This window comes from Dermacentor silvarum, chromosome 6, assembly GCF_013339745.2.
Source record: "Dermacentor silvarum isolate Dsil-2018 chromosome 6, BIME_Dsil_1.4, whole genome shotgun sequence".
Taxonomy (NCBI): Eukaryota; Metazoa; Arthropoda; class Arachnida; order Ixodida; family Ixodidae; genus Dermacentor; species Dermacentor silvarum.
In genome coordinates this window covers 150,001,611-150,029,530 of record NC_051159.1, presented here as the reverse complement: position 1 = coordinate 150,029,530, position 27,920 = coordinate 150,001,611, and the positions used below count along the sequence as shown (strand labels likewise).

Here is a 27,920-nt window from a genome sequence, read left to right as displayed (position 1 = left end):
GAGGAAACGTGTGATACGTTTGGCTGGTGGCGTTTAGGTGTTGGGATGTCCATTTCAGGTCCATTTCTACCACATTCATATGTCGTCTTTTCAGTCACACGAGCGCACAGGAATTGTTTCTTAAGGGGTAGAAAAGCTAAAAGAGCACTGGTGTCCTCACAACGTCGGCCGTAAGCGGTCGAGTGGTTTTCACCAAGTTGACAGCGTTTCGACACCACTTGCTGCGAGGTCAGGCACGTCTGTTGCGAAGTTACAGCGCTTGGAGGAAAATTGACGCAGCACGAAACGAAAGCAAAAATTGCGCTCCGCGTTGCTATAGATCACACGCTGCTGCAGATTACTCGAAATGCACTAAGCAACACCTCGTAGGAAGGCGGCGCCAACAGCTTGCAGGGCCATGGATCTGCCAGAGATTGCGAAGCGTTTGGGATACCTTGTTTACTTCGTCAGCCCGAATGAGACGTCGTTTGAGAAGCTCGAAGACGTTCCCGACTACATTGTACAGGCGAGTGGCCCAGTTATGTCTGCTGCTTCATCGATCCAGAGTCACAGACTGGCACGCTTTAAATTTAAGTGCTAATCTGGCGTGCTGCTCGTGGGTGTTCGTCATAATTCGGCTAGTTCAGCTGTGCGATGTGCTGTTGTACGTTGTATGTTCCTTGCTATGCGTGGATTTCGGCAATGTGTAAACACTTGAACTGACGGTATTCTGTGCGAATAAAAAGGCCTACACACGTAAACGCAGAGAGTTTCTCATCTATCATGACGAAGGCGGACCAAACGTGCATGACCTTCGCAATTCTAGCCTGAGAATTGAAAAACGAAAGCGTGTCTCATCCTGGCGACGCTTTGCCGCGGTATCTGGACCCCTTTGGCGCGGTGGCGATGGGAAGGACTCAGGAGTGCCACGTGAACGAGGAAAGTAAATCAAGCAAAATAAATACAAAACGAAAATTCCGCTCATCAGCCATTTCTCCATTCGGTTAGAGACTTCCATTCGCGCGGCCGGAGCAGTGTGGTCACTGTGGTTGTGTGTCTGTGCTAGCATACAACTATTTGTTGTATTCCCGCGAGCACAGAATATATTGACCCAGTCACGTCAATTTGACAGCCGACTTTGTAATTGAAAAAGTGGTTGTTCCTGTATTTAATTTTAATGGATACGTAAATTCTAATTAACAGAACCACGCCTCATGTGCTGATGTTATGTACGTAACATTTCTTGAGCATTTTTCCAGAGTAGTGATTCATAACTGTTCGATTACGTGCGGAATAGAAATCTTGGCAAGTTAGTCAGACGACTTTGGTCTATCTTTTTGGCCGCTAAACTTAGCGGGCTATCTAAGAGGTTAGATCGAATGTCTTTATGAGTCATTGTGCGGAAACAACGAAAGGGGCCATGCCCTTTATTATTTATGCTCCATAAACAAAGCGCCGGTTCTTGGGGACATATTGGCCACGTGCACTACCGATTTCGGCGCTGCGAACGGCGCTCCCGTGACGTCACAGGGAGGACTCTCCTTTGTCGTCTGCTACGCTAGGGGCTCGAATGGCTTCATTTTTCGTGTGTTTGCTCGCGCTCTGACGGCGTGCTCGCGTAGCACGGCGCTCTCCAATTACCATCTGTATTTTTTTCTTAGTGTTAGTTTTCTTATTGCCAATATTATGAGGACAACAAAACTTGTATATTAAATATATTTTCCACATAACCGCCCCAGTGGCTCGATCTGGCGCTGCGCTGCTTAGCTCGAGGTCATTGATTCGACCTCATCCGCGGCGGCCACATTTCGATGGGAGCGAAATGCAAACACACTCACGTGTACTTAGATTTAGGTGCATGGGGAAGAACCCCAGGTGGTCAAAATCAATCCAGAGTCCTCCACTACGGGCTTGTTAATCATATGGTTGTTTTGGCACGTAAAATGTCACAATTTATATTTGTGTTTAATATTACCCTATCTTTCGCGGGCAGGGACACGATCTCGTGAATCAGTCATAATACATCGCGCCGAGCGAGCAAGTGAGAGTCCACGCAGCTTTGGAAATAAAGCACGATCGCAGGGCTCATGCGCAAAATTTTGCGTTGACAAAGCGACATTGTAGTTGAACGCGAACTTCACAGTACGCTCGTAATTCCTATCACTTGGTGTTGCAATATAAAACTTTTTCTAACAACAAAAGTATCGTTATGTTACTGAGAAGCGGTTTACTTTGAACATTAGGGGCAGCACGCGCTATCGTTCCCAATTGTCGAGCATGCTTTGCACTATTTTCTTGCAAATAAATCTCATTACCACTTTCTAACGCAGAAAAAAAAATGTTTGTTTACGTTAGCATAATACTATTTCTCTTCGACGCACTTTCTGACTACAGGAAACTACTCGAAAAACATACCTTTATGACCGTAATGATAAAAATGTTATTAAAAAACGCAGAAACACCTGTGAACAGTTCGCCTTTATAGTAATTATCATCGCTGGACGAATCTAGCACAAGGAATGTGCACGCTAGCCACGGTAGGTAAGCTGTGTGGAACGGTGGAAGTAATCCATTTTAATTAAAAGTTATGCGAAGGCTGCAGTATACTGCAGCACAAGACTGTGTAATTTTGTTTTCCTCACTAATTTTGTCCGCCCTTGTATCAGACGTTCCAGACCACATTTTGCGGCAATGCCGCTAAAGCACTGCATGCATTTTAACGTGCCGCAGTGAGCACCTAATTTCTTGAGAACGCATGGCATCAAACTTCTCTCGCGATATGTTTTACACGTTGGGCAGCAACAAAATCGAAATGTCTTTGGCAAACGGAGTGGGTGACCGAACATGTAGCATGCGCTGAATAGACAAACACACTATTTCAGCGCAGGCACCGTAGCTGAAGGCCAAATCCTGCAGTTCATTGTCGTGAAAGGGCCGACAAACTATTATGAGTGCTTTATGAAAATGGAACAGCAATGGGGAGAAGCCAACGCTGTTCACGCACGTGTGCACACTGATCACTAGCAGACAACTAAGGAGCATCTCGGGGCTAATAAGAACTTTAATACATGTTGTGCAATTGCTTTACTGCTTTAGAACGCTAGCTCGAGATGGTTGATTGTATACAGTAGCTACGCGCACTATATATAGGCTTAACTTGGATAGATAGATTTATGCACACAAGCATTGCCGGCGGTCATGGCTGGACGAGCAAGTGTTGGAACTTGGCACGCCTGGGTGGTCGGGCCAGTCTTAGTCCTGGCATAATTGGACGCTGCGGTATCCACCACTTGGCTCTACGCAAGTGACAATGCAAACTGACATTATCGATATACCAAAAATTAAATCGTACAGAGTTGGGAAGAGAGATTCGTTGCACTGCTGAGCATGAGATCGCGGGATCGAATCCCGGCCGCGGCAGCCGCATTTCGATGGAGGCGAAATGAAAAAACACCCGTGTGCTTGCGTTGTAGTGCACTTTAAAGAACCCCAGATGGTCAAAATTAATCCGGAGCCCTCCACTACGGCTTGCCTCATAATCAGAACTGGTGTTGGTACGTAAAACCCCAGAAAGTAGAAGAAGGGAAGAGAGATTCAAGAAAGCGGACATAGCTTCAACGGAGTTTACTTCTCTGCGTCCCAGAAGTTTTTCCGAACGGTGGGATGAAGAGATGGGTGAACCAGAAATTTAATGAAAGCCAATATGCAGTGGTGACCCAGTGGAAAAAGCTGTTCTGATACTTGGCGAGATTTATAGTAGCCGGCCAAGGCGTGTTGGTTGGGCCAAGCTTGGCAATGTAGGTTGGGCTGAGCTTGAGAACGGGCATTGGCATCACGTCGGCCGTCTACCAGGGTGTCCCGCGTTGTGCGAACTACTGACCAATGTTACGCCTCGCATGGCCCAACATATTTTTGGATGGCTCCGATCTGTACGAAATCAAAGGAACTTTTGTGCAATCCCGGGCATTTGATTGGATAGACATGCTATCCTAGACACACCGCATCGTATAATAATCTACTGATATTTCTGCAGCACATTCATGGCTGATAACGTACAGAGGTCAACACACTTCTCGAGAACGCGCGAATCACGTTCTCAGGACTGCGCTGGTGATATCTGAAGATGACATGTGGCCCAAAATCGGCTGTATGTGAGGTTACCCGACTACATTTACAGTTTCCATTGGTTTCTCTTGACCTGGTGGTCGGCTCAGACGTTGGTAGCTGCTTCTGCCCTCAGGAGTGTGTTCTAGACATGTGTGTTGACCTCTGTACGTCAGCTTCGGCCTTTATATCGTCCGCCGCCACGAATTCTCAGCGTGGACTCGGCGCTCAGACTGGCTAACGCCGTGTAAAGAACAGATGCCGCATACAAATATGCGTGCCGCTTATGATATGTGGCAAGGATATAGCCGCTATTTCTTGAACCGCCGCAATTACCCGGTGTTACGATATGGAGAATCTATGTTTGTGACGTTGGTTTAGAATAATAATGCAAAGTCTCGTGTGAACTTGAGCTACGGAGCTGGTAGTGTGAGGTTGTATTTCAGAAAGCATATTCCTCTTGCACTAAATCTGAAATGTCTGTCTATAATTCTGCACCTGAATGACCTCACTGCGTCGTCTGTGCAGCGAGACATATGCAGTTTTGGTGGGCCTGTTTGGAAAATCCTGGAATTTGGAAACAACTGAACTTGCTGACAAATTCTATACCAGCATAGTTAGCCACTTAACGTGGCCCGACTATGGTCGACATACAGCTGGCAAACAAAATCGGCAGATAACTGTATCCCAATGTTTCCCAACTTCGAATTCCAATATTCCAATCGTCGGCCATCGGCCAGTTCCGCTTAGGGAAGCATCATATTGTTCTGTTTTCAATACATAGAGCCCATACATCGTTATTGTACTTTGGCCTTTGCTGATACTGTTCCTACTGCATACCCACACTGCGGCCACGAATACAACAACTTCGAACACATGCTCTGGCTGTGCCCTGCCAACGCGGGCACGGACTTTCCTGACCAGTCCTCCTGGGACTCAGCGCTCAGAAGTACAGAGCTCATCGCTCAGCTCAAGGCTGTCCAGAGGGCCCGGGCCGTCGCCGAAGGACTATGTCTACCGGCACCGACCTGGGTGGAGCCACCGGATAGATTGGGGGGGCCTCCGGACCCGCTTTAATTCTTTCTCCTCAGGACCTAAATAAAGTTCGTACTCACTCACTCACTCTGAAGCTCATAACTTCGGATACTGCCTTTCTAAAACCGCTGTGTTAGCCGGATCGTTGCATCATCACCTGAGCGCTTAATGGCTATAGGTCTCTAATTTCCTGCCAAAGTATGGAGCAGACAACACTTCTTGTAAAGTTTCCCAGCCAAAGGTGCTCGAGGCCTGCGCAAAAAATACTGCTGTGCGGAATTATTGCTGTTGCCGGCTCCGGACAATTTTCATGGTATGAAGATCGGCCTCTATTTTCAAACGTACAAGTCAGATCACCGCCAGCTGCGAGTACTTTGCCCTCGGTACTTTCGCGACGGAAAATACTTCGTCTCTGATACGTAGCTGAATCAGTGAGACAAATTTAGGGGAAAACTTTACGCTGAAACTTTGAACGACAAAAATATAACTAGTTGGTAGGGATTCATGTTTGAAAAAGTTAGGCGTGCAGACGCGGCCACAAGATGGGTGTGGCGTTTGTCTTGTCCGTCTCCCTCTTTTTGTGTCCGTGTCGGCACGCCTGACTCTTTCTTACAAGTAAACTGAAGGATGCGCATTCCGTTTCTCTGTAATTTATGTGGCCATTACATGATGGGACTAAGGCAAAAGCCGAATCCTGGTGAAGGTTTGATGCTCCAAATGCAGTCTGTCAGTGTGGAGGTCGAGGTTACAAGAGGAGAAACACCACACAAACACTGTGTCAGCCGCTCCGCAATTTCTCGTCGATTCAGGCACATCTGAATCGTCATGCTCGTCTAGTTTGGTCCAAAGATTTAGTAGAGGTGACACTACAGAAAAGGGCCATCACGCACGCGACTTTTGCATTCACCTATACGGTCCTGAACACAAATAGTCTTACAATCTGAAACCGACACTGTTGGAACCTCTATTAATGTTTATTACTTTATTGTTAGCACCGCTCTAGTCCTGCCTCATTATGTCCAACTTAAGTGGCAGGCACAAAAGTAACCTCCCTGCGATGTGTTTGCCTTCGCTCGACGTTGCTCTCGCGGCAATAACCTTTGTCAGAAGGATCCTCGTACTATATAATTTATATCCGTGTTAAAGAATTGCAGTTCCAGAAGGCCTGCATTTATTTTTGCAGGAAACCTCACAAAGCGCAACCGCGTAACTTAACATCATAACCCCAGCCTTATAGGTATGCCCAAAATGCGGTACCTCTGCTGTCAATGTCGGTTGTGTGACATGTACTTACATGCATGAACGCGTAGTTTCCATAAGACGCCCGATGATGTCTGTTGCGAGAATTTTCTCTGACAAGATACATTTGGGAGTGTTCTCAGAACTTTTGTGCCAAAGATTATGGTTTACAGGGGTAGATATTGACACAGTACCGGAAAGTGAATGGATGTAGTTGACTGGTCCTGCCTGCCGATTCACCCATGCTAACTAAATTATTTTTTCGCATCGTGCTCCGCAGCATCCTCTTTGCTTACAAACGCGTGACTGACTTGTCTATGTGATCGTCAGCTGTGCGACGTGAAAATGACTGATATGAAGCGTGCCAGTGAAAGAAACGGGATGTCCCACTTAACGTGTGACAAAATTTAATAATATGCGAGTGCTACGTAGCTGAACAGAATCAAGGTAATGTTGTTTGCCGTCGTTTGGAGCAAGTCAGACTATTTTTTTTTATTTCGCCTACATCTAATCGATACGTCTTCTCGCGAGATTACTGTGTCTTCACTATGAAGACTATCCCTGAAAGTTATGTACTGGCAATAGCCCTCAATAATAGTGGTTCAGGCTCAATCGTAGGGGCAGACGAAGGCCTTTAAAGTAGGAAGACAAACGTTTCGGACTGTCACCTTACTTTCTCTTTATATTCCACTGCCTCGTGCAGTTGTAGAACCTTGTGTGTCAACGGCACATATCTAGTCTAGGTAACTGTTCAAAGATCTTATGCCTAATTTTATATTCGCGGGCATTCTCCTCTTCTTCCTTACAAAACTGCTCCATGCATGAGCACTAATAGCAGATGAAGGCATCCTCATGGAATCAACAAAAACGTGTCATTTGGATATACCTGAAAGAAAGTGATCGACAAGAGCGACAAGGGACAATGGAAGAGGACATAAGCGCTGACTCGCTACTTAATTTTATTTTTGCAGAACAGTGTTCATATAACACACAAAATCACGTATGCATGAGGTGAGCTGACAATAAAAATATAAAAATACACACACAAGAAAAAAAAACACGACATTCAAGGAATGTGGAATACTTCATCGGCAGTCAATATGTAAAACTTTTTTATGAGGGGCAACTGAAGGCCTACTAATGCCGACGTGCTCGTTTTTTTATGGGGTATGCCTCCATGACAAGGCGTCACCGTTCTTCTAAAATAAACTTTAGTCGCGAGTCAGCGCTTGCTTATGTCTTCGTTTACTGTTCTTTGTCGTTTGTGTTTGTTGTTCATTTTTGCTGTAAAGATGCACCAGTTTGCCCAGCTAGCAATTCGGACATGCAGTCGGATATGTAAGACAGCTCAAAAAGTCGTAGCCCTATAGTCTGTACAGAAAACTTCCTCAAAAAGTAATATCCCTATAGTCCGTCCAAAAAACTTTCTGCATCCTTGCAGATCTTTTTTTTATATTATTATTGTAGGTTATGGCAGGGCCGCGTTGCACTCTGTTCTGAGCTCCAGGTGCAGCTGGTCGCACTCTTGCACCGAGACTAAATTCTGCTAGAAGCTGCCAACGTGTGCCTACTTGGAATCGAATAAAGTACGTCTCTCTCCTTTTTGGTATGCTACTCCCAGGTTGTGCCTCTGTTTACGGCGTTCCTGCTGGTCGAACTGATATTCAACTTCCTGCAGAAGAACAGCGACCGTTTTCAACTTGACGATGGCCTGACCTCGATAGGACAAGGCATTATTCAAGAGTTGTCCCGGTGAGCTGTATGCGAGTTACCAGACAAACGTACCCGCAGAGAACTGAAAGAAATCGGGACACGAATAATCGTTCTTGTTTATTTCAAGATTGTTGTTTCCATTTCATGAATGTGCGTGGATGCCAATCACAGATCAAAACAATCGCACATTATCAGTGCCAGTTCTTAGAAGCGGTACAGGGCCTACCGAATCTGTCTGTCGACACGTCGCTTGTATGGGCTGTAGTAAATACGCAAGAGCAGCGATGAACTCCAAATAGAATTAAGACCGCTGATTGGCTACAGCACGCCTTCTCGCTCGCAGCGTGTATACTAATAAATATTCGCTAAAAAAAGATAGTAATAATCGCGGGAAATATTTAACTTTAGAAAATAACTTGCATTTTTGATGTTATGAAGTTGGCCGGGTACATCGCCTCAAAGCGAACGGAGCCGTTGAAGAAATATTACCTGAGTCATATCTTGCTTTCTTTATAAAAGCCAAGGGTAACGCTCGAAACGTTCAATAGTTCATTATCAAAACCGTATTTCCAGTTCAGGCAAGTCAACATTTCAGACTGTTTGCCTTTGAAGATAACATATTGTGGCGTCACAGGTTCTTCGTGTCAGATCTGAAAGCTTTAGCTTGTCCATATGCGTAATGACTGGTATATACACATCAACAGCATAAAAGATGTACACGTCAACAGCAAAGAACACCACAAGGTGTCGCTGTAAGCGCTGCTGGCATAGAGAAGAAAATGGAGGCGTTTCCTACAACAGTCTGGGAATATAAGGAACTGGCATACATTATGCAGCAGGACATAAGACAAGCACGACAACAAAAATTGTTGGATTTGAAAGAGGAAACCACGCAATTGGTGGAACAAGGAAATAAAACAAGCTATAGAAGAGCGTAAGCAGGTGTCAAGAGATCATCGAGAAGCCATAAAGTTAGGATTACACAAAGAATAGGTGCTTCTTAGATGGAACAAATACCGAGAAAAGATAAGCGTAGCGAGTCAGCTCGTGCAAGAGAAAATTGAATGCGCAAGTGAACGTTGGGTGCGTGACATTCGCAAAAGAGACAAAGGCGCACCAAAAAGATTCTGGAACCATGTTAGAGCACTCGGAGTTCCAACTTCAAATTCGCAAACGGCTATAAGGGATGCAGACCTGGTAACATCTTCGAAGGAGACAATGCACTGCGGTACATCACAGACGTTATTAGGGATAAGTTCAACACGAAAGAAAGCGTAGTTCAGATTCAAACAGATCCAGAAATAACAGAGAAGACTGGGAGATCAAAATTTAGCATAGGAAACGTGTACTGAAAGAAAAAACAGAAGAAGATGTCCCTAATAACAGTGCCGCAGGACCCAATGAACTCCCAATACAGCTAATCAACAACCTCGGTCCAAAGAGCAAGGCACTACTGATTAATGCCATAGAGAAAGTGATTAGAACGAAGGAAATTGCGGTTGTATGGCGTGATAGCAAGATGAGCCTCATTTACATAGGCAAAGCTGATAAAGATAAGACTAGCACAGGCCAGTTACAATAACGTCGGTGATATATAGAATAGTAATACAAGCCATAATATTAGAAATGTCGAAGTGGGTGGAGAAAAATAATGTACTGGGGGAACTACAGAATGGGTTCAGACCGGACAGACACTTAGAGGACAATATGTGTGTACAAACTCACTGCATAGAGATTTCAGTAGCTAAGAATAGACCTTTATGGATAGCGCTTCTAGATATTAAAGGCACCTACGACAACGTACACAGGGAGGAGGAGGGAAAACATTTATTAAGAGAAAAAAACAAGCAGGCGTCTTCCTGCTTGTGCTGGGAGGTGTCCTTAGTCCAGGGCTCCTGCGGCTCTTGCTGTCTCCCGGGCCCGCTGCACCAGTTGTTGCTGGTCACGAGGTTCCGAGCTAGTCAGCACGGCCTCCCACTGCCCGGGTGTGGGGTTGGGTATATGCGGGGCTACCTGTATTTTGGGACAGGCCCATGTGGTGTGATATAGAGAAGCGTAATCGTTATAAAGGGGGCATTTGTACGACTACAGTGCAGGGTGTATTGCGTGTAATCTGCTTAAATGGGGGTATGTGTTGGTTTGTAATTGTCGCCATGCTACTGCGTCTTCGCGTGAGAAGGTCTTGTGTGGGGTTGGGTATTGTCACCTGTTCAATCTGTGGTGTTGTAATATGGCGTTGCATTGTAAAGATACGGGCTCCATAGATGCGGCCGTATCCCTCTCTTGTGGGGCCCGGGTGGCGTGAGCTCGGGCTACAGCGTGCGCACGCTGATTTTCAGAGAGAGACTCGTGTCCTGGAGTCCATACTATTTCAACGTCGGGTAATTGAGAGGCTTGTTTGAGGAGTCGAGCGGCGATGGAAGATATTCTGCCTCTGGCATAGCTACAACAAGCTGCTTGGGAGTCGGTAATAATTGTAACGTGTTCTTTGGTTTGACTGGAGGTGATGGCTAAGCTCATGGCTGTCTCCTCCGCTTCGATGGCGTTGGCAGTGCGGACCGTCATCGAAACCACCTCTTGAAGGTTATGGCCGACAACACTGACTGCCATGGCTGCTTTTCAGGGGTACTTGCGGCATCTGTGTATAGTGTGGTGGGGAGGTTACCGTATCTTGTTTGAAGAGTCCTTGCGCGAGCTTTGCGACGACCGGCATGATGTTCCGAGTGCATGCTTCTAGGGATGGCGGCTACCTTGATATGCTCCCGGATGTTGGGGGCCAGATTGATTTTTCGTGGCCTCGCTGTGTGGGGTAGCCTAGGCGCGCTAGGAGCTTCTTGCCTGTTGGTTTGAGGGCTAGGCGTTCTCGTTGGGTTATGAGGTGGGCGTCTATGATTTCTCTTACTGTGTTATGGACTCCTAGGGCTTCGAGCTTGAGTGTGGCTGTTCCCGGTGGTAGGCCGAGCGCTTGCTTGTATTCTTTCCGCAGAAGTATGTCCAGTTGACCTTTCTCTATGGGAGTAAGGGGAAGGTACGGGGCAGCGTAGGCGATGCCGCTGATTATCAGAGTTTGGTTTGGTTTGGTGCCAGGGCCTGGACGAGCTAGGTAACGTCGTCTTCTTTCAGGCCGTGTTGTTTGGTGGTGATGCGGCTGACCATTCGCATGACTTGGAAAGTGGTCTGCTTGAGACGTTGGATGGTGTATGCGCCTCCGCCGTCCTGTTGTATGTGGAGGCCGAGGATGCGGACGCGATTTACTGTAGGTAATTCTTTGCCGTCGAGGGTGAGTGTGATTTGGGGTATTTCATAGAGTTTTCTACCGGATTTCTGCCGAACGACTAATAGTTCCGACTTCTCGGGGGAGCATCGGAGACCACTGCTTCTTGCATAATGCTGGACGACGTCGGTCGCTTGTTATATGCATTCGTGCTTGAGAATAACACAATTCCCTGGGTAAGCTTCTGGAGCACGTACACGGAGAATTATGTGTTATTCTCGAGCACGAATGCATATATGACGATTTCGTAGAGCTGCTGAGGGATATATATATATATATATATATATATATATATATATATATATATATATATATATATATATATATATAGGAAACCGAGCACAAGTTGTAAATGGTCAGTGTAAATGGACAACCAGGAGTCATCAAAAACAAAGTTAGAGAACCAGAGACAGCGAATTGGATGCAAAGAATCGAAACAAAAAGACCATGGAGATTACACGAATGCGCAGAAAAATATTACAAGGGACAATCTGTACGATACCACAAAAGGCAGTGCCTTGCTATTTGAGGCTCGAGTTGGTTGCCTAAGGTGAAAAACATACGTACAGGAGCAAATATTCGCCACAAGTTGAGGCATGTCTATGCTGCAGCAAAAAACCGGAGACAACTCAGCACATCCTAATTGAATGCGAGGGGATTCACCCAGTGAGACCCGTAGGTAACGTGCACCTTCCAGAAGGGCTTGGATTTAAAGTGGACGGAAGCATCAACCGGCCAGCAGTCGAGATAAGCAAGAGACTTTTAGAGTATTGATGAAAAAAAAAGCACGGAAGAGATTGATGCGATCAGATCCGTTACAGCATGGGTAGTGGTACTAGGTAGATAGAGAAGTTTAAAGGCAGAAAAAAAAGAAGAATAACGAGATGCACACACAAATGTGGGAAGCAAAAACATGTATACCATATATACCTGATTAAATGGACCAGGCTAGGTGACTATTCGTCACCGCCCCGTTCAAAGGGGATGTCAATAAATCATCATCATCATCATCTTCACTAATTTATGTTTCTGCCATTCATATCTCTGATGCTTTGGTATTCCGTATATGTCCTAGGGACCAGCTACAACTGTCTGTCATTGAAGCGTCTGAGCATCGGGCGCCACACCCGGTTTGCAATGTAGTAGCTACAAAAATCCTACGAGGTCGAGAGAAGTTTACGCAGTTCCGCTTCTATTGCCCATTTCGAAAGATGCAACTTTCCTTTTCCATTAATGAAAAATGCAGAGGCAGGTGCTATCATCGTTTCTTTAGCCTATTGAATCGCCGTTATTTCGTATTGCTTGCAAGCGAGGAATGAGAACAGCTACAAAAAAGAGTAGGTGCTGACGTTGATATTCCTTCTTCCTGCAGCCTCTTCACGGAAGGCACCCTCCTGGCCGGCTATATCTACGTGTACAACAATTTCAGGATCCTCACGCTGCCTTGGAATTCCACGGGGACATGGTTCTTCGCTATGCTCGCCATCGACTTCGCATACTACTGGGTTCATCGCTGGGGTCATGGGGAGTGCATGAACTCCACAATGTCGGTCACATTGTCTTGGCACCGCGTTATGAAAAGGAAAAAAAAACATAGTTAAAACAACTAGCCCTATACTAGACCTGATTCCGTAACGTTAAGACCGTTAAAAATTTGCCTACTTAATGTCTACCCAAGCGGACTAAAACTTGGAGGACGCTTAAGCTTCGTCTTTAAGAGTAGAATGCGATAGCTTTATCGGGACCCGTTCGCATCGCATAGTTCGCATACGACAAGTAGGCTTCATTCACTGCAACATTGAACGTGGGAAAGTCAGCTTACAAAGACCAAGCTTACACCGATCCCCTTAAAGACGGCTTCATTTTTAAACTGAAATGCATTGCTGGAAAGACGTGTTTCCAGGGGCAATATAAGAGGTCTTATATTAAAATGTGAAGGCCCTAGCACCTTTTTTTTATTATTTTATTAATTGTTTGCTATTGCCCCGACGCGCGCAAGTCTGGCAGAAATGTTTGAGTTTCGTCGTAGCAGAATTAGGTTTTCTCGTACATTAAAATTACAATCCGACGCCGAATCCGACGCCAAATCCGACGCCAAATCCGACGCCGAATCTGACGCCAAATCCGACGCCGAATCCGACGCCGAATCCGACGCCGAATCTGACGCCGAATCTGACGCCGAATCTGACGCCGAATCTGACGCCGAATCTGACGCCGAATCTGACGCCGAATCTGACGCCGAATGGTAAAGTCGTACTTTACCATCTTTTTGACGGATTTCACTGAGAAACTCAATTTTTGTTCACCAAAACCTTGCACCACGTGGAGGGCCTGCGCGGTCAATGTGGTTGGATGCTTTTCTCCGCCACCCGCGATCACACGCCGGTTTCCGACGCCGGATTTTCTGCGACACTGGGCCCTAAACGCTGTCGCATTAAAAAATTCAAGCAAAAGCTCACTCAAGGTTTATTTTAGTCGCCGGGCTTCCCGAGTGTATCCAGCAAGCTTTCCTAGTTTGTGCAGTGCGCGTCTCTAGACCTCTTCGTTAAGTGCGTCTGTCTTGGAGGGTGTGACAACACAATAGTCTTTGGCGGGAATCCCATTTATCGCCTCCTTTGATTTTAGTAAAATCTCATTGCTTTTTGGAATATCTATCCGTGGCAGGCGGTGTAAGCGGCATTATAATTTTTCGTCGCCTATTGAGTCGTTTTCCTAGAACGCTGCCTCCCACGTAACATTTTCTTATATTTATGAGGGTGGAAGATGGCGAAGGCATTGCTTAAGCCACAACATTACTACAACAAAAGTGCAAAGTTGCTACAGATCTTGTGGCTGTGCGACAGCTTAAAAGCAGGACACCGTTATATGTAGCTGGATGGCCGAATTGATTCGACAGCTTGAATTTTTCAGGAAGCGTCTAAAGCATGTGCTTGGATGTCGCCTGTGTGTAAAAGCATATTTAATTTTCCATATTCATAACCACTGTGCTGTTATAGGTTCGAACAAAGAAACTCCGATATTTCCATCATCCACAAGTCGTCTTCTTAGAGAAGATTATTTTCTGTATAGTATAAGCACCGATGCAACTTCCCATTAGTGAGGTACGTTTGGGTTTGACATCTTTCTCGATCCTTTGTTCCGTGCAGAGGTCAATCTGGCCTGGTCGGGCCACCAGGTACACCACAGCTCCGAGTTCTACAACCTCACAACGGCGATGCGCCAATCGGCTCTGCAAGCTTACTATGAACCCGTAAGCCTGCGCGTTAATTTCCTTCGTAATATCACGCCACGGCCGCATGCATCGACAAGACAAGCGGCAAAGAATTTCTCGCGCGCAAGTGAGCGCGTTGAGACGCCGTGTTTCGATTTGGTTTTAGAACTCAGGCGAGAGCTTGCGCAGACAAAGAACGCACGGATAATGCAAGCAACCAGAGAATTGCGTCTGCAACAACAGGGAGAAGTTTATAAAGAGGACGCTTTGGAAAGAAGGCAAGCGTGTCGGCGGGCAAATTATGCGAGACAAAAAGGCACTACAGCAAGATTTCTTTCATTTACCAAACACAAGATTGGTAGTAATAATATGTTCACTGGGTGGATTGTCATAGTGTGCATGTTATTCGTTGCAGTTGCTTATCTCTTAAAATATGGCAGTCTTGGTTTCAAGGGTACAGTATAGGTACAGTAGTATAGGCTTCATAAGTAATGATTACAAAGGATGCTACGCGCTATTTGACGATTCCCCAGTGGGGATTTTCTGCCCTCATTTTTTTTCTTCTGGTCATCTTTCGCGACACTGATTCCTATCGTAACAAACCAAGACATGGGTGCAAGCAATGCACCATTGGCACCTGCAAGATTTTTTATTTCTCGCTTTCTTTGAGTACGTAAGTGTAATAAATGCAGTAGAGATTTAAGGCTGCTTTCGATGCCTCGAACTATCATCGGTGACCCCGTGAATACTGTCCCCCCAAATAAAGTATGCGATGCATACAATTGTGTTTATTTTAATTTTACGAAATGCTTAGTTTATGCACCGCACAGGTCATAACTGTAATGGCGTGCAATGTTTATGTTTATGCACTACTGTTCGCAAGCTGTGCCGACATGCAAGCATAAGGTCAGGGGGACGCATACCGTGAGACGTCGGCAATGATGTAATTTGACGGAGGGAAGAATGGTGCGGAGAGATGTACGCAGAGAGAATAACGATACATATGCAACATTCCGCTTATGTACCAGTACAAATATGTAAGTACATTTAATTCACAATGTATCACTGTGGCGCATATCCATTCTGGGGGATTCACTATAGTAATGGCACGTAAGGAGTGACACATACAGCTTCCACTTCTAACGGCTTTCAGCCGGGATTAAACTTCAGAAATTGCATGCCGGGATATAGACGTGGCTGGGCAAGTATACAGCCGAAATACGCAGGTAATGTGCCCGTGTGCGCAGTTTCTGGAGTTTGCCGCTGTGCTTGGTAAGGCATTTCGCGGTGGATAAATAAGGTGTCCAAACTAACGTTAGCCAAACTGTTGAAAGAAAAAGTAAGAATAAAAAACATGATGCAAGATACCAATTTAGGACTTATGGTGTTCGGTCGCAAGAGGTCTGACGACCAAACACTGTAGGTCTAAAATTGTATCTTGCACCGTGTTTTTTTTTTTTAATCTTTCTTTTTTTTCGTTGAACAGCTTGGCTAACGTTAGTGGGGACACACGGTATACGCGGTCTTCCGCAGTTCCGGCCAGAAATATACTTTATTAAGGTTGACAGTTGAGAGTTGATCGAGTAGTAGCAATGCAACAACTGAGAAACGACACCTCTTATACCGAAGAAGCCAAGATGTCACGTTACAATGGATCTCTCTTTATTTCCGTCTTGTCGCGCGCTTCGTCGCTCAACGATAGCCAGAAGTGCTGCTGGGTTTTCTTTCGCGTTTGGCATCTCCTAGATCACCTGACTAGTTTCAGCGTCTAACGCCATCCTCTAACGTACATGGCAGCGCCTGTCAAACAATAAACACAATTAAGTCAGTATTTATCGTTCCACTAACCGTCTGCAGTGTTAAGGGCCGTTCATGTGACATGCTTCACATGCGACCTTCACCTCACCGTCACGTGCATTCCTTGCAGGTCCTATACCTTCCTCTGGCGCTGGTGGTGTCACCGAGCGCGTACATGGTGCATCGACAGTTCAACCGACTATACCAGTTTCTCATACATACCGAGACGGTAGAGACGCTGGGCCCGCTAGAGCTAGTGCTGAACACTCCGAGTCACCATCGTGTGCACCATGGTATGTCATCGCTCTCTCGTATACGTTCGACAAATACGTTTGGATATCATCGGTGCTACAAAAACACATGTTCCTTGAACGAATAGACGGCACATAATCAAGGCATTTGCAGGGGCATCAGACGTCTTTGACGGCTGGGAGAAGAGGAGGGGTAGTGGGGAAGGAGAAAGCTTCGATAACATTAAATGGAGGTTAGAGAGCAGCTCAGCAGAATTGAGAGCAGATTAGTGATTTTGAGCGGAAGCTAAAGAGAAATTTAAGCTAATTTATATAGGTATATTACAGTTCAGAAATACCAATAGGTTGCTCATACCGTGAAAGGAAGCTCAGAAAGCCAGAGAGCACGTTAGAGCGAGAAATGGGGAGTGACTAAACCTTTTAAATCCTTGTTAGCGCTTGTGTTGTCTTGCCTTCTCTGTCCCTGTCTCAAGTTTGCGCTATTGCTCCAACGTGATGTACCAAGAAGCTCAAGTTTCTCTTGTGACTTGTAAATCAGGCACTTGCTCGCCTTCGCTTTACGGATTTTGACAAGCATCTGTTCAGGGCTAGTTAACTAGAATCTCAACCTGTCCACTTTTGAGAACTGGAATTAAGGCCGGTTCAGACGGCGAAAATTCTAAAATATCAGAGAGAGAGAGAGAGAGAGAAAACATGCTTTAATGTGATGCTGGAGATGTTATCCTGGTTATTCGCCTGACATGCTACTTTAGGTGCTGGGTGATGATTATGATTTATACAGTGATAAACATTTAACAGTACATACAGTCACATATCAGAGAGGTGGACATAATTGTTTGGGCGCGATATTCAAGAATGACAGTTCTGCCTGCATTTAATCCTCTATAACGGACCCTATTCTGCCAAAAAGATGCGAATATAATTTTGAAAAAAATATTCTGACTGTGAATTAACTTAAAATTCCCTCTTTAAAGCAAACATTTATGTGCTTGTTGAGCACAGCGAAACGCCAGCCTTTGACTTCTATTCTTCGTAGTTATACTTACAACTGTGACGTGCCTGTGTTTTTGTCAGGCAGGGACCGCTACTGCATAGATAAGAACTACGGTGGCACGCTGATCATCTGGGATCGTCTTTTCGGCACATTTGCGTCTGAACAACGCCGGCCGGCGTACGGGCTGACCCATTCCGTGAACACGTTTGACCCATGGACTCTGCAGGTACGACGTAGTCGCAGGTCTCCAGCGCCTTTTTGTGCGAGCGCGATCACTTTGCAAATTGTTTCCACACACGAAACCACGCTAAGTCCGTAATTTATGCGGTGGTCCATAGAGGATTTTTAAGTAATTTTCGTAATCAAATTCGCAACAGCATTCGATCACATTAATCATAATATTTTGTTTAATAATCTTGACAAATATGGTCTAAGAGGACTTCCTCTAGAATTACTTAAAATCTTATCTCTAGAACAGACGTCAACTCGTAACGATTAGTGGCCTAGGTTCGCAAAAAAAATAATTTGCTGTGGGCCACAAGGAAAGCATCCAGTTTCGAATATCGTGTTTCGAAACATCGAATATATCTATCACGCTGCAAAATTTGTATTGTATGCTGAAGATACTAGCAAATATATACCCTCAGATTCATACTCACATTTACTAAATCTTTCTAGTGACTCCCTAGCGCAAATGGCTTTATTGTCTAAACAAAATTGTCTCAAAGTCAACTTAACTAAAACTAAAGCAATAATCTTTCGTACAAAAGGCACACATATCCCTTCAGATCAGAATTTACTATTAAATTATCTGCCTATTGAAAGTGTGGACACTACAAAACTACTGGGCACCGATTTCTCATGCACATTACAGTGGAATGAACATGCCAACTTCCTTCTTCGCAAATTGTGCCAGGTGACTGGAGCCTTAAATCGTAAGACACACGTTCCCCACACCTGTAAAGTTGCTTATATATAAATTTGTATACTTCTCATCTTAATATTGCTATTTATTATTGCAAGGGTACAACAAATGAGACCAACTTAAACAAATTGTTTTTAATACACAAAACAATGTATACGCGCAATCGCTAATCTCCCGTACTTTGCACATAATGACATAGTTGAATATTCCTAAAGTTAATGAGATATACAAAACCACACTTTTAATTAAAATATACTCTGAAAATAAACAGAATCGCACTGTCCTCAAGGACATGGCTAACTTAATAGAAACTGAATCCTGGCCACGGCGGCCGCATTACGATGGAGGCGAAATGCGAGAACACTCGTGTACTGAGATTTAGGTGCACGTTAAAGAACCCCAGGTGGTCCAAATTATTCCGGCGTGCCTCATAATCAGATCATGGTTTTGGCACGTAAAAACCCATAATTTAAATCAATCGAAAATGTACTTTCCCATGTTACCGTTCCCTCCGAACGGTGGAAGGTACCGTTCTCGAGAACAAATTACGCACTAAAAATGCTTAAGAGCACTCTACCAATGCTCCTTAACAAATACAGCACACTGGGTGTCGATATATATGCGCTATCTCCCGATGAGCTTAACCCTATAGTGATTTAGAGTGGTTCTATTTATATTGTATTAATCGCTTCGGTATACTCACTGTTCTATTATTGTTCTTGTTCCATTTGAGTTCGATATTGTGTATTGTGGTTGTCCCCACTTGGATGGTAGTTTTGCAGAGTTTCTTGTATTTTAGTTCGAATTTCTGTGTACAGTGTTTTCCTTTATTCTTTATTGATTGTATTTTTACGACGCATTTCTGTTACGCATATTTAAAGATACTGAAAGGTACTGCAGTTAGTTTTGCGTTTATCTGATAACGTGAAACTTTACGACAAACGTAAAGTTTGTCTGTAACAAGAGTATGACTCGCCGCATTGTTGACAAGTCCATATTGTTGGGGGTTAGGGTTCCTTCAAGCCGCTCCTGTGGCTTTTTGCCCTAACCTCCTCCATATTTTATGGAAACAATAAAGAAAGAAATAGAAAAATAAAGAAAAAGAGGGAACGAAAGAAAGGAAGAAAAAAAGAAAGAAACTTTATGGCACCGTCATCGCGAGATATACGAAAACGAGGAGGAGACTTTGGATGCACACAGAGCGCTAGTATGACACAGAGCATTAGTCGTGCACTTTGTGTTTCAGTGTGCTTTTTTCTGAATGTCCTTTTCCTCCTGTTCTTTATAATATTATGTGCTGCTTTAAGACTGAGCGTGTTTCACTTATGTATATGGCTTGACTTGTGTGTTTTTGACTTATTTTTTTTTTTTGAGCGTCCAGGTTGAGTGTGTCTTTATGCGATTTTTTCCTACCTGTCGCCTTCTACATTTGCATTTCTATTTGAAAAGAAGTAGCCGGCGCCAGTTAAAGGCGCGAACATCTCAACATCATATATATATATATATATATATATATATATATATGGGACACTTTCTTAGTTTCACTGATTCGTCCGTGAGCGCCGAAAACGCATTGCTGGAAAGCAAACTTACACAATGGAACCATCTGCGCATCTGCGCACACAATATAACAACGGCGCACGACATACGTATCCTAGAACACTCCAGTTTACATTCGCAGTTGTACCGATAAGAATGATGGGAACTGCAACGCCACGCTACCCAGACGAACTGTATACATATAGCTGCATTGCATTACGCGCGTCACCCAAAGCATTCCCGGCGGTCACCATGGGCAGGCCGAGGATGCAGCACACGGCAGAAGAGGCTTCCGCACGCGAACGTAAGCGCGAGCGCGGTCGTGCCCGTAAGGCCGATCCCGTGTATCGGCAACGGCAGAGCCTCTGACCGTCTACCACAGTGATCACAAGGCAATACTGTGCAAGTGCAGAGTCGTCCGTGAAAGTGTGAGGTGTGTGCGTGTAATCGGCGGCTACATGATCTAAAATAAAGGCTATGCAACTTAACGAAATGTGTCTTCATGCAACGGCAACGTTCAGAAAATATAATCCTAAACAAGCACTCAAATCACATATGCATCGCACGGGTCACTCAGAATTTCTTGGGTTCGTTGCGTGGTCGTTGGCTTTGGACTTTGACTTTCATTCAGTTTGCATGGGCGAAAGCTTTGCGTTCAACCATCTTTCTTTAAGAAAGGGGCTTTGGTTTTTTTTTTCTTTTATAACATTCCACTAACACTGTATAGGCTCAGAGCTTTTCTGCAGTGGGCTCTTGCATGCTACGTCCTCCTAACGTGGATCTCCTTATCACCTGGCTTATGCTTCCTATCTGCTTTGTTTTTCATTTATCTCCAGCCGCTTTCCACAATGTCTTGGATAGAAAACGTTATACAGTACATTGCCGCCTTGCAAGGACACATCGCTGAATCTTTTCGCAAGTCAATCACATTGAAGATGTTCGCGTGCGCCAATACATTTTTTGTAATTTACAGTCACTGATGTGGCTTAATAATATCTGCTACTTCCCTTGCCGATTATTTTTTTGTGGAGCATTACTTTATGAGCATGGTGTCACCTGATGTATGTGTGCTAGTTCAAACTTTTTGAGGACGACTTGCGGCATTTCTCAAAGACTATTGATGTCGCTGCGTCACCATGTTCCCTTCGCCTCTTTCAGATGCACCACTTCCTGTACATATGCCGGCAATTCTCGACCATCAAGGGACTAGGCAACAAGCTTTCCACCTTGTTCAAAGGTCCTGGATGGCAACCTGGCAAGCCGAGATTGGGAGATCCGAACGACATTCCAGACGTGAGTCAGTCAGCATTGTCGCATATAGTTACATCCAGAGAAACAGACACAATGCTTTACAGCGAATATATGTTTATGCCGCACGCATTACTAGGCTTTTAAGGCGAATATTTCTTAGCTAAACCTCCCGGTTGCTCCTGAGCGTGGCTACTGCTGCTGCTGCCTTGCCGAATTAAATTGTTGCGTGAGCGTTGCTTGCTTGAGCCGAGCCGCGCACCATCAGAATTGGAGGACGCTTAAGCTTCGCCTTTAAGAGTGGAATGCGATAGCATTCAAAGATCTCTGGCTCCTTATCAGTCTTTTTTCTCGCATATTAAAAGTACAGTCCGACGCTATCACGTCTGTAGGTTGTAGCTAAGTCGTACTTTACGATTTTTCTGACGGATTTTACTTTGAGAAATTCAATTTTTGTTCACTAACCCTTTGCGCCACGCGGAGGGCCGGTTAGGTCGGGTTGGTTCGGGATGAATTTGGCCGCCACGGATGCCACGGACGCCGATGCTTACGCCGACGCCGGATTTTCTGCGACACAGGGCCCTGTCGCGTAAATAGTCGCGTGCCTCGCATCGCGTAGCAAGTGCCACGGCCGCTGGATGAAAAAAAAAAAGCACCTTTTTTTTTTATCCAGCGGCCATGCAAGTGCGCTCGAGACCACGTACGCAGGAAAGCATGTGCGGGAGCGACATTTTTCATTAGGCCTAGGACGCAGGAATGAAACGGCAACAAATAATATTATTTCGCGTCGTATTTCCCTCGGTATACATCTGTCCTCACCATTCTTCCCTCGACGAACATCGCATTCGTCATAGTGACGTCACGGCGTCGACGTCCGTCTCACAGTGTGCACTCGCACTAACTGCTGTTTGAATTTAAGCTTGGATTGTGAACGGTGTAGCGGATAAACATGAACATGGCATCCCATTCATTGAATTTGTAACCGATAAGGCGCATAAAAAATATTGATTGAGACTACACGTTGCATAGGTGACAGTAAAAAATATTTCGCATTTAGTTTTATAGCGTGTCGGTAACCGCTTCACGAAAGCTTCGATTCAAAGAAATTCGAACATATGCGTTGGCTCTGAATACTTCTTTATTTTTGTGAACAGAGGAGGAGGGTAGAGAGTGGGAACGTGGCTACCTGCACAATATAAGCGGCACTTTGACAAAAATCTCGCCCTGGACGCTTATATCTAGAAGGCCTTAGCAACCGCGGTTGAACGCGATTGACTGAAACGCCGCCGGCGACGCCCTTTGCAACCGCTGTGAGACTACGTCGCATCACTTAACACCTTTTACGCTAACCGAACCTAACCTAACCTATCGTGGGTGACACGCAAAGGCAATAATCATCACGGCAGGACATCAGAACGTCACTGGCGGCGTTTCAATCAATCGCGTTCGACAGTGGTTGCTAAGGCGCTGTGTTTTCCAGAATTTCAATATACGCACCCCAGACTTTCTGTATTTATTCGATAGAATTTTTTTTTTATCTGGAGATACTCATGGAGTGAATAAAATAGAATAAATTGTTTGGCGTGCCAGGAATGTTCGAGCTTTCTCACTGAATGGACATTTCCAACATTTTGCTCTTGACTAATGATAACATTCATTTTCGTGCAGGTACGCAGGCCCGTGGAAACGTACGCGCCGAAAACCACGCTGCTATGCAAGATTTATGTAACACTGCACTTTGCCATTGTAGTCATCGGCTATGTGAAGCTGAAACATTGGAGTCCAGTGAGTAATGTCCCCCCCCCCCCCCCTTTTTTTTCCTCTTTTTTTTTTCACGCGCATAAAAAGGATCAATATATGCGTCGTGGAAACATTCGGTAACTTGCTTCTGAGGCAGTAATGTTTATTGGTGATCACGAAGCACAGCAAGAATGCTGACAGCTCACCATTATGCTTTCTGTAGAGGTAAAAGTAAGCGTAAGTTCCGAGGCGCTGTCAACGCATAAATTCATTGTAATATGAGACCCATTGAAATTCACCACGCAGTACTACACAGGCCGGATCCCTTATAGGAGGCGAAGCATGTTATATTTATTTATTTGTCTGTTTGTTTGTAATCAGCGTACAATTTTACTATACTATAATACACAGGCTGCATGGGCAACGCTATTAGAGGGCGGCGGGACATCACTAAGCGCGTGCCGGAATTAGCAAGGGCTTGTTGCGCACTCCGAGCGCGATACTTAATGACAAAAAGTTAATAAAGGGAAATCTGGCGCTAGTCTCTACGGAAGCTGTGAGTAGAGCGGTTTATCCAGCGTGGCAAGGATGGATAGTACATGCATTTGCATAAACTTCACCCTTCTGGCTTAAAACAGCATTGTGACTTAGCATATTAATCACTTTCAACAATATATCGCGTTACAAATGGAACACTTCGCAATGATTATGCGTGCGAGCAGATTGCTCAGAAATATGGAAAGCGTAATAAAAAAATATATAAAAGAATAAACGGATCCCACGCACTGTGGGAATCTATGTAAGCGAAGCTTTGTATGCCGTTTGCTTTGATTGACGATAATTAGCGGAGATGTTGGCGGCGAATGTGTAATTTCTTCAGCGTTTAGTCCAATACGAGAGTGGTGAGTTGATGTTAAACGTAACCTTGCCGGCACCACTGCTGTTTGTCTGCGTAGTCCACAGAACACATAGGCAGATGTGTTTGCTTGAGGCGTTGTTGTGCGTCAATGTTCACATTCTCTGAGAGTGTTGAGCATTATCATTGCCTCACATGGCACATCGCATCGTGGCAGAAGTGTTAAAGTTTAATTCAATTATGGGGCTGTACGTAATTCCATTATTATAATCGTATGTATACATTGTATGCATACATCCGCGGTCTGCACCACGTTTCGCTGCAAAGCGAAGACGCTCCTGTTCCGCGCGGCGCTTCTTTCGGGCCTGGGTGTCCTAGACGCTGAGTGCACACTTTACAGCCATTTTGCTGGCGGGTGTTTACGTGCTCCTTCTGTATACGTGACCAGCACACTATTGAGACGCCAGCTCCAAGCGCTCTCTTCAGTCCATGGACGGTTGTAATATTTACGCTATCACAGCCCAGCACGCGACCTCCACAGCCCAACACCTGCATTTTTGTCGCATAGGAAAGCAAGCACAGCACGTGCCGTGCGCACAAACTGTGACACGCTGGGCGGCGCCGGCCGGGATGCGCGGAGGCGAGCGCCATCTGGTGGTATCGCGTGAAACCCAGCGGCATGCGCGGCAAGACCATCACAGCAACAGCAGCGCCCGGAAAGTCGGGAGAAGCGGCAAAGAAAGTTTCGCTTTAATAACACCGCAGGAACGTCTGCAGCAACCAGGCACGAAGATGAAACAAATCTATGTGACGGCCAACATTCCGACATTAGCTGAAAGATCGCTCGAACAATTTTTGTTAGAAACGCTACGCTTTTCCGACATTCGAGAACGTTCTCGCAATGGACGCTCCACCTCCGCAAGCTCAAAAGGTGCGTGGCCGCGCAGCCCCATTGCTAAATAGGTAACTGCGCTTCAATAGTACTCCACGACGATTTCCGGGCTAAAATATTGCAACCATGCATATTCAAGCTGGAACTCCGTTTGAGCGATTTCTCCTGTATGCGACGTGACTGTACACGACGGCGATGCGACCGGCCGTCGCGCGATTTGATTCCTCGTTCTCGTCGTTCGATCGCCGGTTCTCGAATTTCAGAATCCGTCGGTCGATGTCCGGAAGCGCTCCCTCTACGTCGTCGCTCCTCTTTCGCGTGTTGTCGAGGAGCACGTCTTCTCCTCGGTCGGTGCAGCTCGCTCGAGGTGTTAAGGCTGTTTCACATGCAGCGACTCGAGCGGGAAAAAATCGTTGCTGCCGCGCACGTCGCTCAGCGATTTTCGCTGCCATACGCGGCGTGCTCGTTCCCGTTGCATCTTGGGCAACTCGAAGACGAAATGCCAACAAACGATGTTATTATTATGTTGGTAGGTTGAAAAGTCTCAAAAAACGTTATCGGTTCGGTGCAATATAGAAAGCGCTAAATGGCAAGACTCCGTTGGGGTTAGTTGTGCAAGGCGTGGTGTGCTGGCTGCGATGTATACACGACCACTCGAATTCCCGATAACGCGACTTTTTAGCAATGGGGAGCAAAATTAGGCGCGGCACACTTTGTCGACAGTCTCATTTCCGCGTAATAACTGTGGTATACCTTGCGACATAAAGGTGTCGGACAGATTTACGTCGAATTACATGATCCATACCCAGTGGCGTCACTCGGCTTCCCGAGACCCGGTGCGGCTGCTTGGCTTGTCACGCCCCCAGAAATTGAGAAGTATGTGGTGGAAAGAAAGCTCAGAAAAGTCGAATCGTGGACGAAAGATGATTTTCAGTATGTTTATTTTGCATAAAGCGTTTAAATTCAAAGCTGATGGAACAAACGATTTCATGGTTTCACATGTGCAGGTTATATCTACCGGCACGCTACTTTGTGGAATTGCTTACACCTTCTTCTCGCTTGGCGCAATGGGGGCATTCTTGGACAAGAGGTAAGTAAACGAAGAGCATGTGTTTCACTAGCTTACTTCTCTCCTGCAATGTCTCACACTTCATTCGCATTTGAGTGACTCACTTTAGACTGACCGAGTATTTCCACGTGAAATACTTCATTTTGACCAAGATATGCATGTTCCAGATTTTCAGCCTCAAAACACCGATGTAAAGTCAGGCTTTTTTTTTGTTTATACATATATTTTAATGGAAACGAGTTCGAGCTGCCGATAACGGACATATATGTCCGTTAACGGCATGTTAATGCATGTTAATGCATATATGTCCGATAACGGACATATATGTCTGTTAACGGCATGTTAATGCAACCCACTCGTATACGAGTGGGTTGCATTAACATAGCGCGTTTGTAAAGCAAATCGAATGCTGATAGGTGACTCGTGACAATTCATAGTATATGTTCTTACGCATTAAAGGCAGTCAGCACACGGTAGGCCTAAGGAATCTCGTGATCCTCCTCACCCTCACATTTTAATGGCTGCGCGCACTGGGAGGTCTAAACAGGTCCTGCCACGTTTCTCGCCGACGGCACGATTTTTCCGTGTCGTGCAACAGTGATCTTCATAAAACACGCACATTTTTAGCAAGAAAACAGGTCAGAGATAGAGTGACAAAGAAATAAATAAATCGCCCGCCAGCGTGTTGACTATTCTTGTAGGGCGGAAGTAGATCTCAGAAACAGTTCTTCCCTAACAGTGCATAGCTTTTTGTTGCACGTCTCACTCAAGCCGTGTCTGTTAACAGTGGGTCGTTTGCAGGAGCAATGCCTGCGCACTGGAGGCGTTTAGGTGCGCCCTGATGCTGGTGCTGGACGCCCGCGTCTTCCACTTGTCAGCGATGGCCGAGTCGGCGGCTGCCATCGCGTTCCTGAACATCGTCAGGGCAACGTACGCAGCTTCGTTGCTAGGCTGTGTCGCCCTCAGCGTACGAGGTGTCATGTGGAGTGTCAAAGAAAAAGTGGCCTGAGATCGAGTCTAGCTACGTGTACATGTATGCAGAAGAAGAATCGAATGCAGTGTTGCGTATGATTTTATACGTGCTTAAATACATTACCGGTGACTTCTCAACTGCTGTTCTTTTCGTGACCATGCCCCTTGGGCATATCTCATGAGCGCAGTTTGCCAAAGACGTTTGTTTGATTTGTCCTGACGGCGAGTGTGCCTTACCCAAGTTGTCGTGCCTGTTAATGTAATGGTAAGGAAGTAGATTGTAGTAACATTATCTCGAATGCTGAATTGTCTTGTGGCCCTATGTGTGACAGGGGCCTCAATGAATTAAATCAGGGAGACATGACAAAGTCACAACGCTTATATTTTTGTGAGAAACGCTCCAGACGCTTCAGACTGGTTGCTCTACACTATAATTGTGATGTAGTTTCTGCTACTACGTCATGTACTATGTTGTCTAAGAGAGATTATGTTGCATATGGTCTTCCAGCCTAAACTATAAGTCACTTTTTCTTTCTTTTTTTTAACGAACACCATATACTGCGCATAAATGCACATGAATGTGTATACGTGAAGATAACCTCTTTGTTATAAACCTGAATAATAATTTATGTTACTTTTATTCGCAAGCCTAACCCTTACAAATTCATCCTACTTCAGTAAGAGTGCTTGAAGTTTCTGCACTCCCCCGTTAAACTGTATAACGTTGCTTCTCAATAAATTGAGTCAGAATTTCAAAATTTTCGATAACTGGAAATTATTACCACCTAAACGTTCCACCACTCGATGCTCGTAAAAACATGTTTACATTTTTTTTTCCATTACTCTGATTGCTGGAATCCTTTACCGGGAATTTTTCGCGGACTGTCATTCGAGTTCATGACAACTGATAATTGGTTTCAGTGCTGTGTAAGTATTTCTTTCTGTTGCCTGATTCATCGCCAGCTCCTGTTATTACCCAACTCCTGTTATTATCATGTGTGGGACTCAGTACATTGATATAAAGCAATAAGACAAACATGCTGGTTAACCTCATGACAGTTGTTTTTATCAATAGCTTTTTA

At 45.1% G+C, this 27,920-nt stretch overlaps 1 protein-coding gene across 1 annotated transcript; it reads left to right on the top strand.

Moving 5' to 3' along the window:
* The first annotated feature begins 23 nt into the window (after positions 1 to 23).
* Positions 24 to 27,920, top strand: LOC119456225 (alkylglycerol monooxygenase-like). The gene is made up of 10 exons (XM_037717871.2): positions 24 to 505; positions 7,979 to 8,109; positions 12,717 to 12,868; positions 14,491 to 14,594; positions 16,483 to 16,645; positions 17,678 to 17,823; positions 21,220 to 21,354; positions 22,978 to 23,094; positions 25,805 to 25,887; positions 26,668 to 27,920. Exons 1-10 carry the CDS (start codon positions 398 to 400, stop codon positions 26,873 to 26,875), a joined length of 1,347 nt encoding a protein of 448 aa, XP_037573799.1. The 5' UTR covers positions 24 to 397; the 3' UTR covers positions 26,876 to 27,920.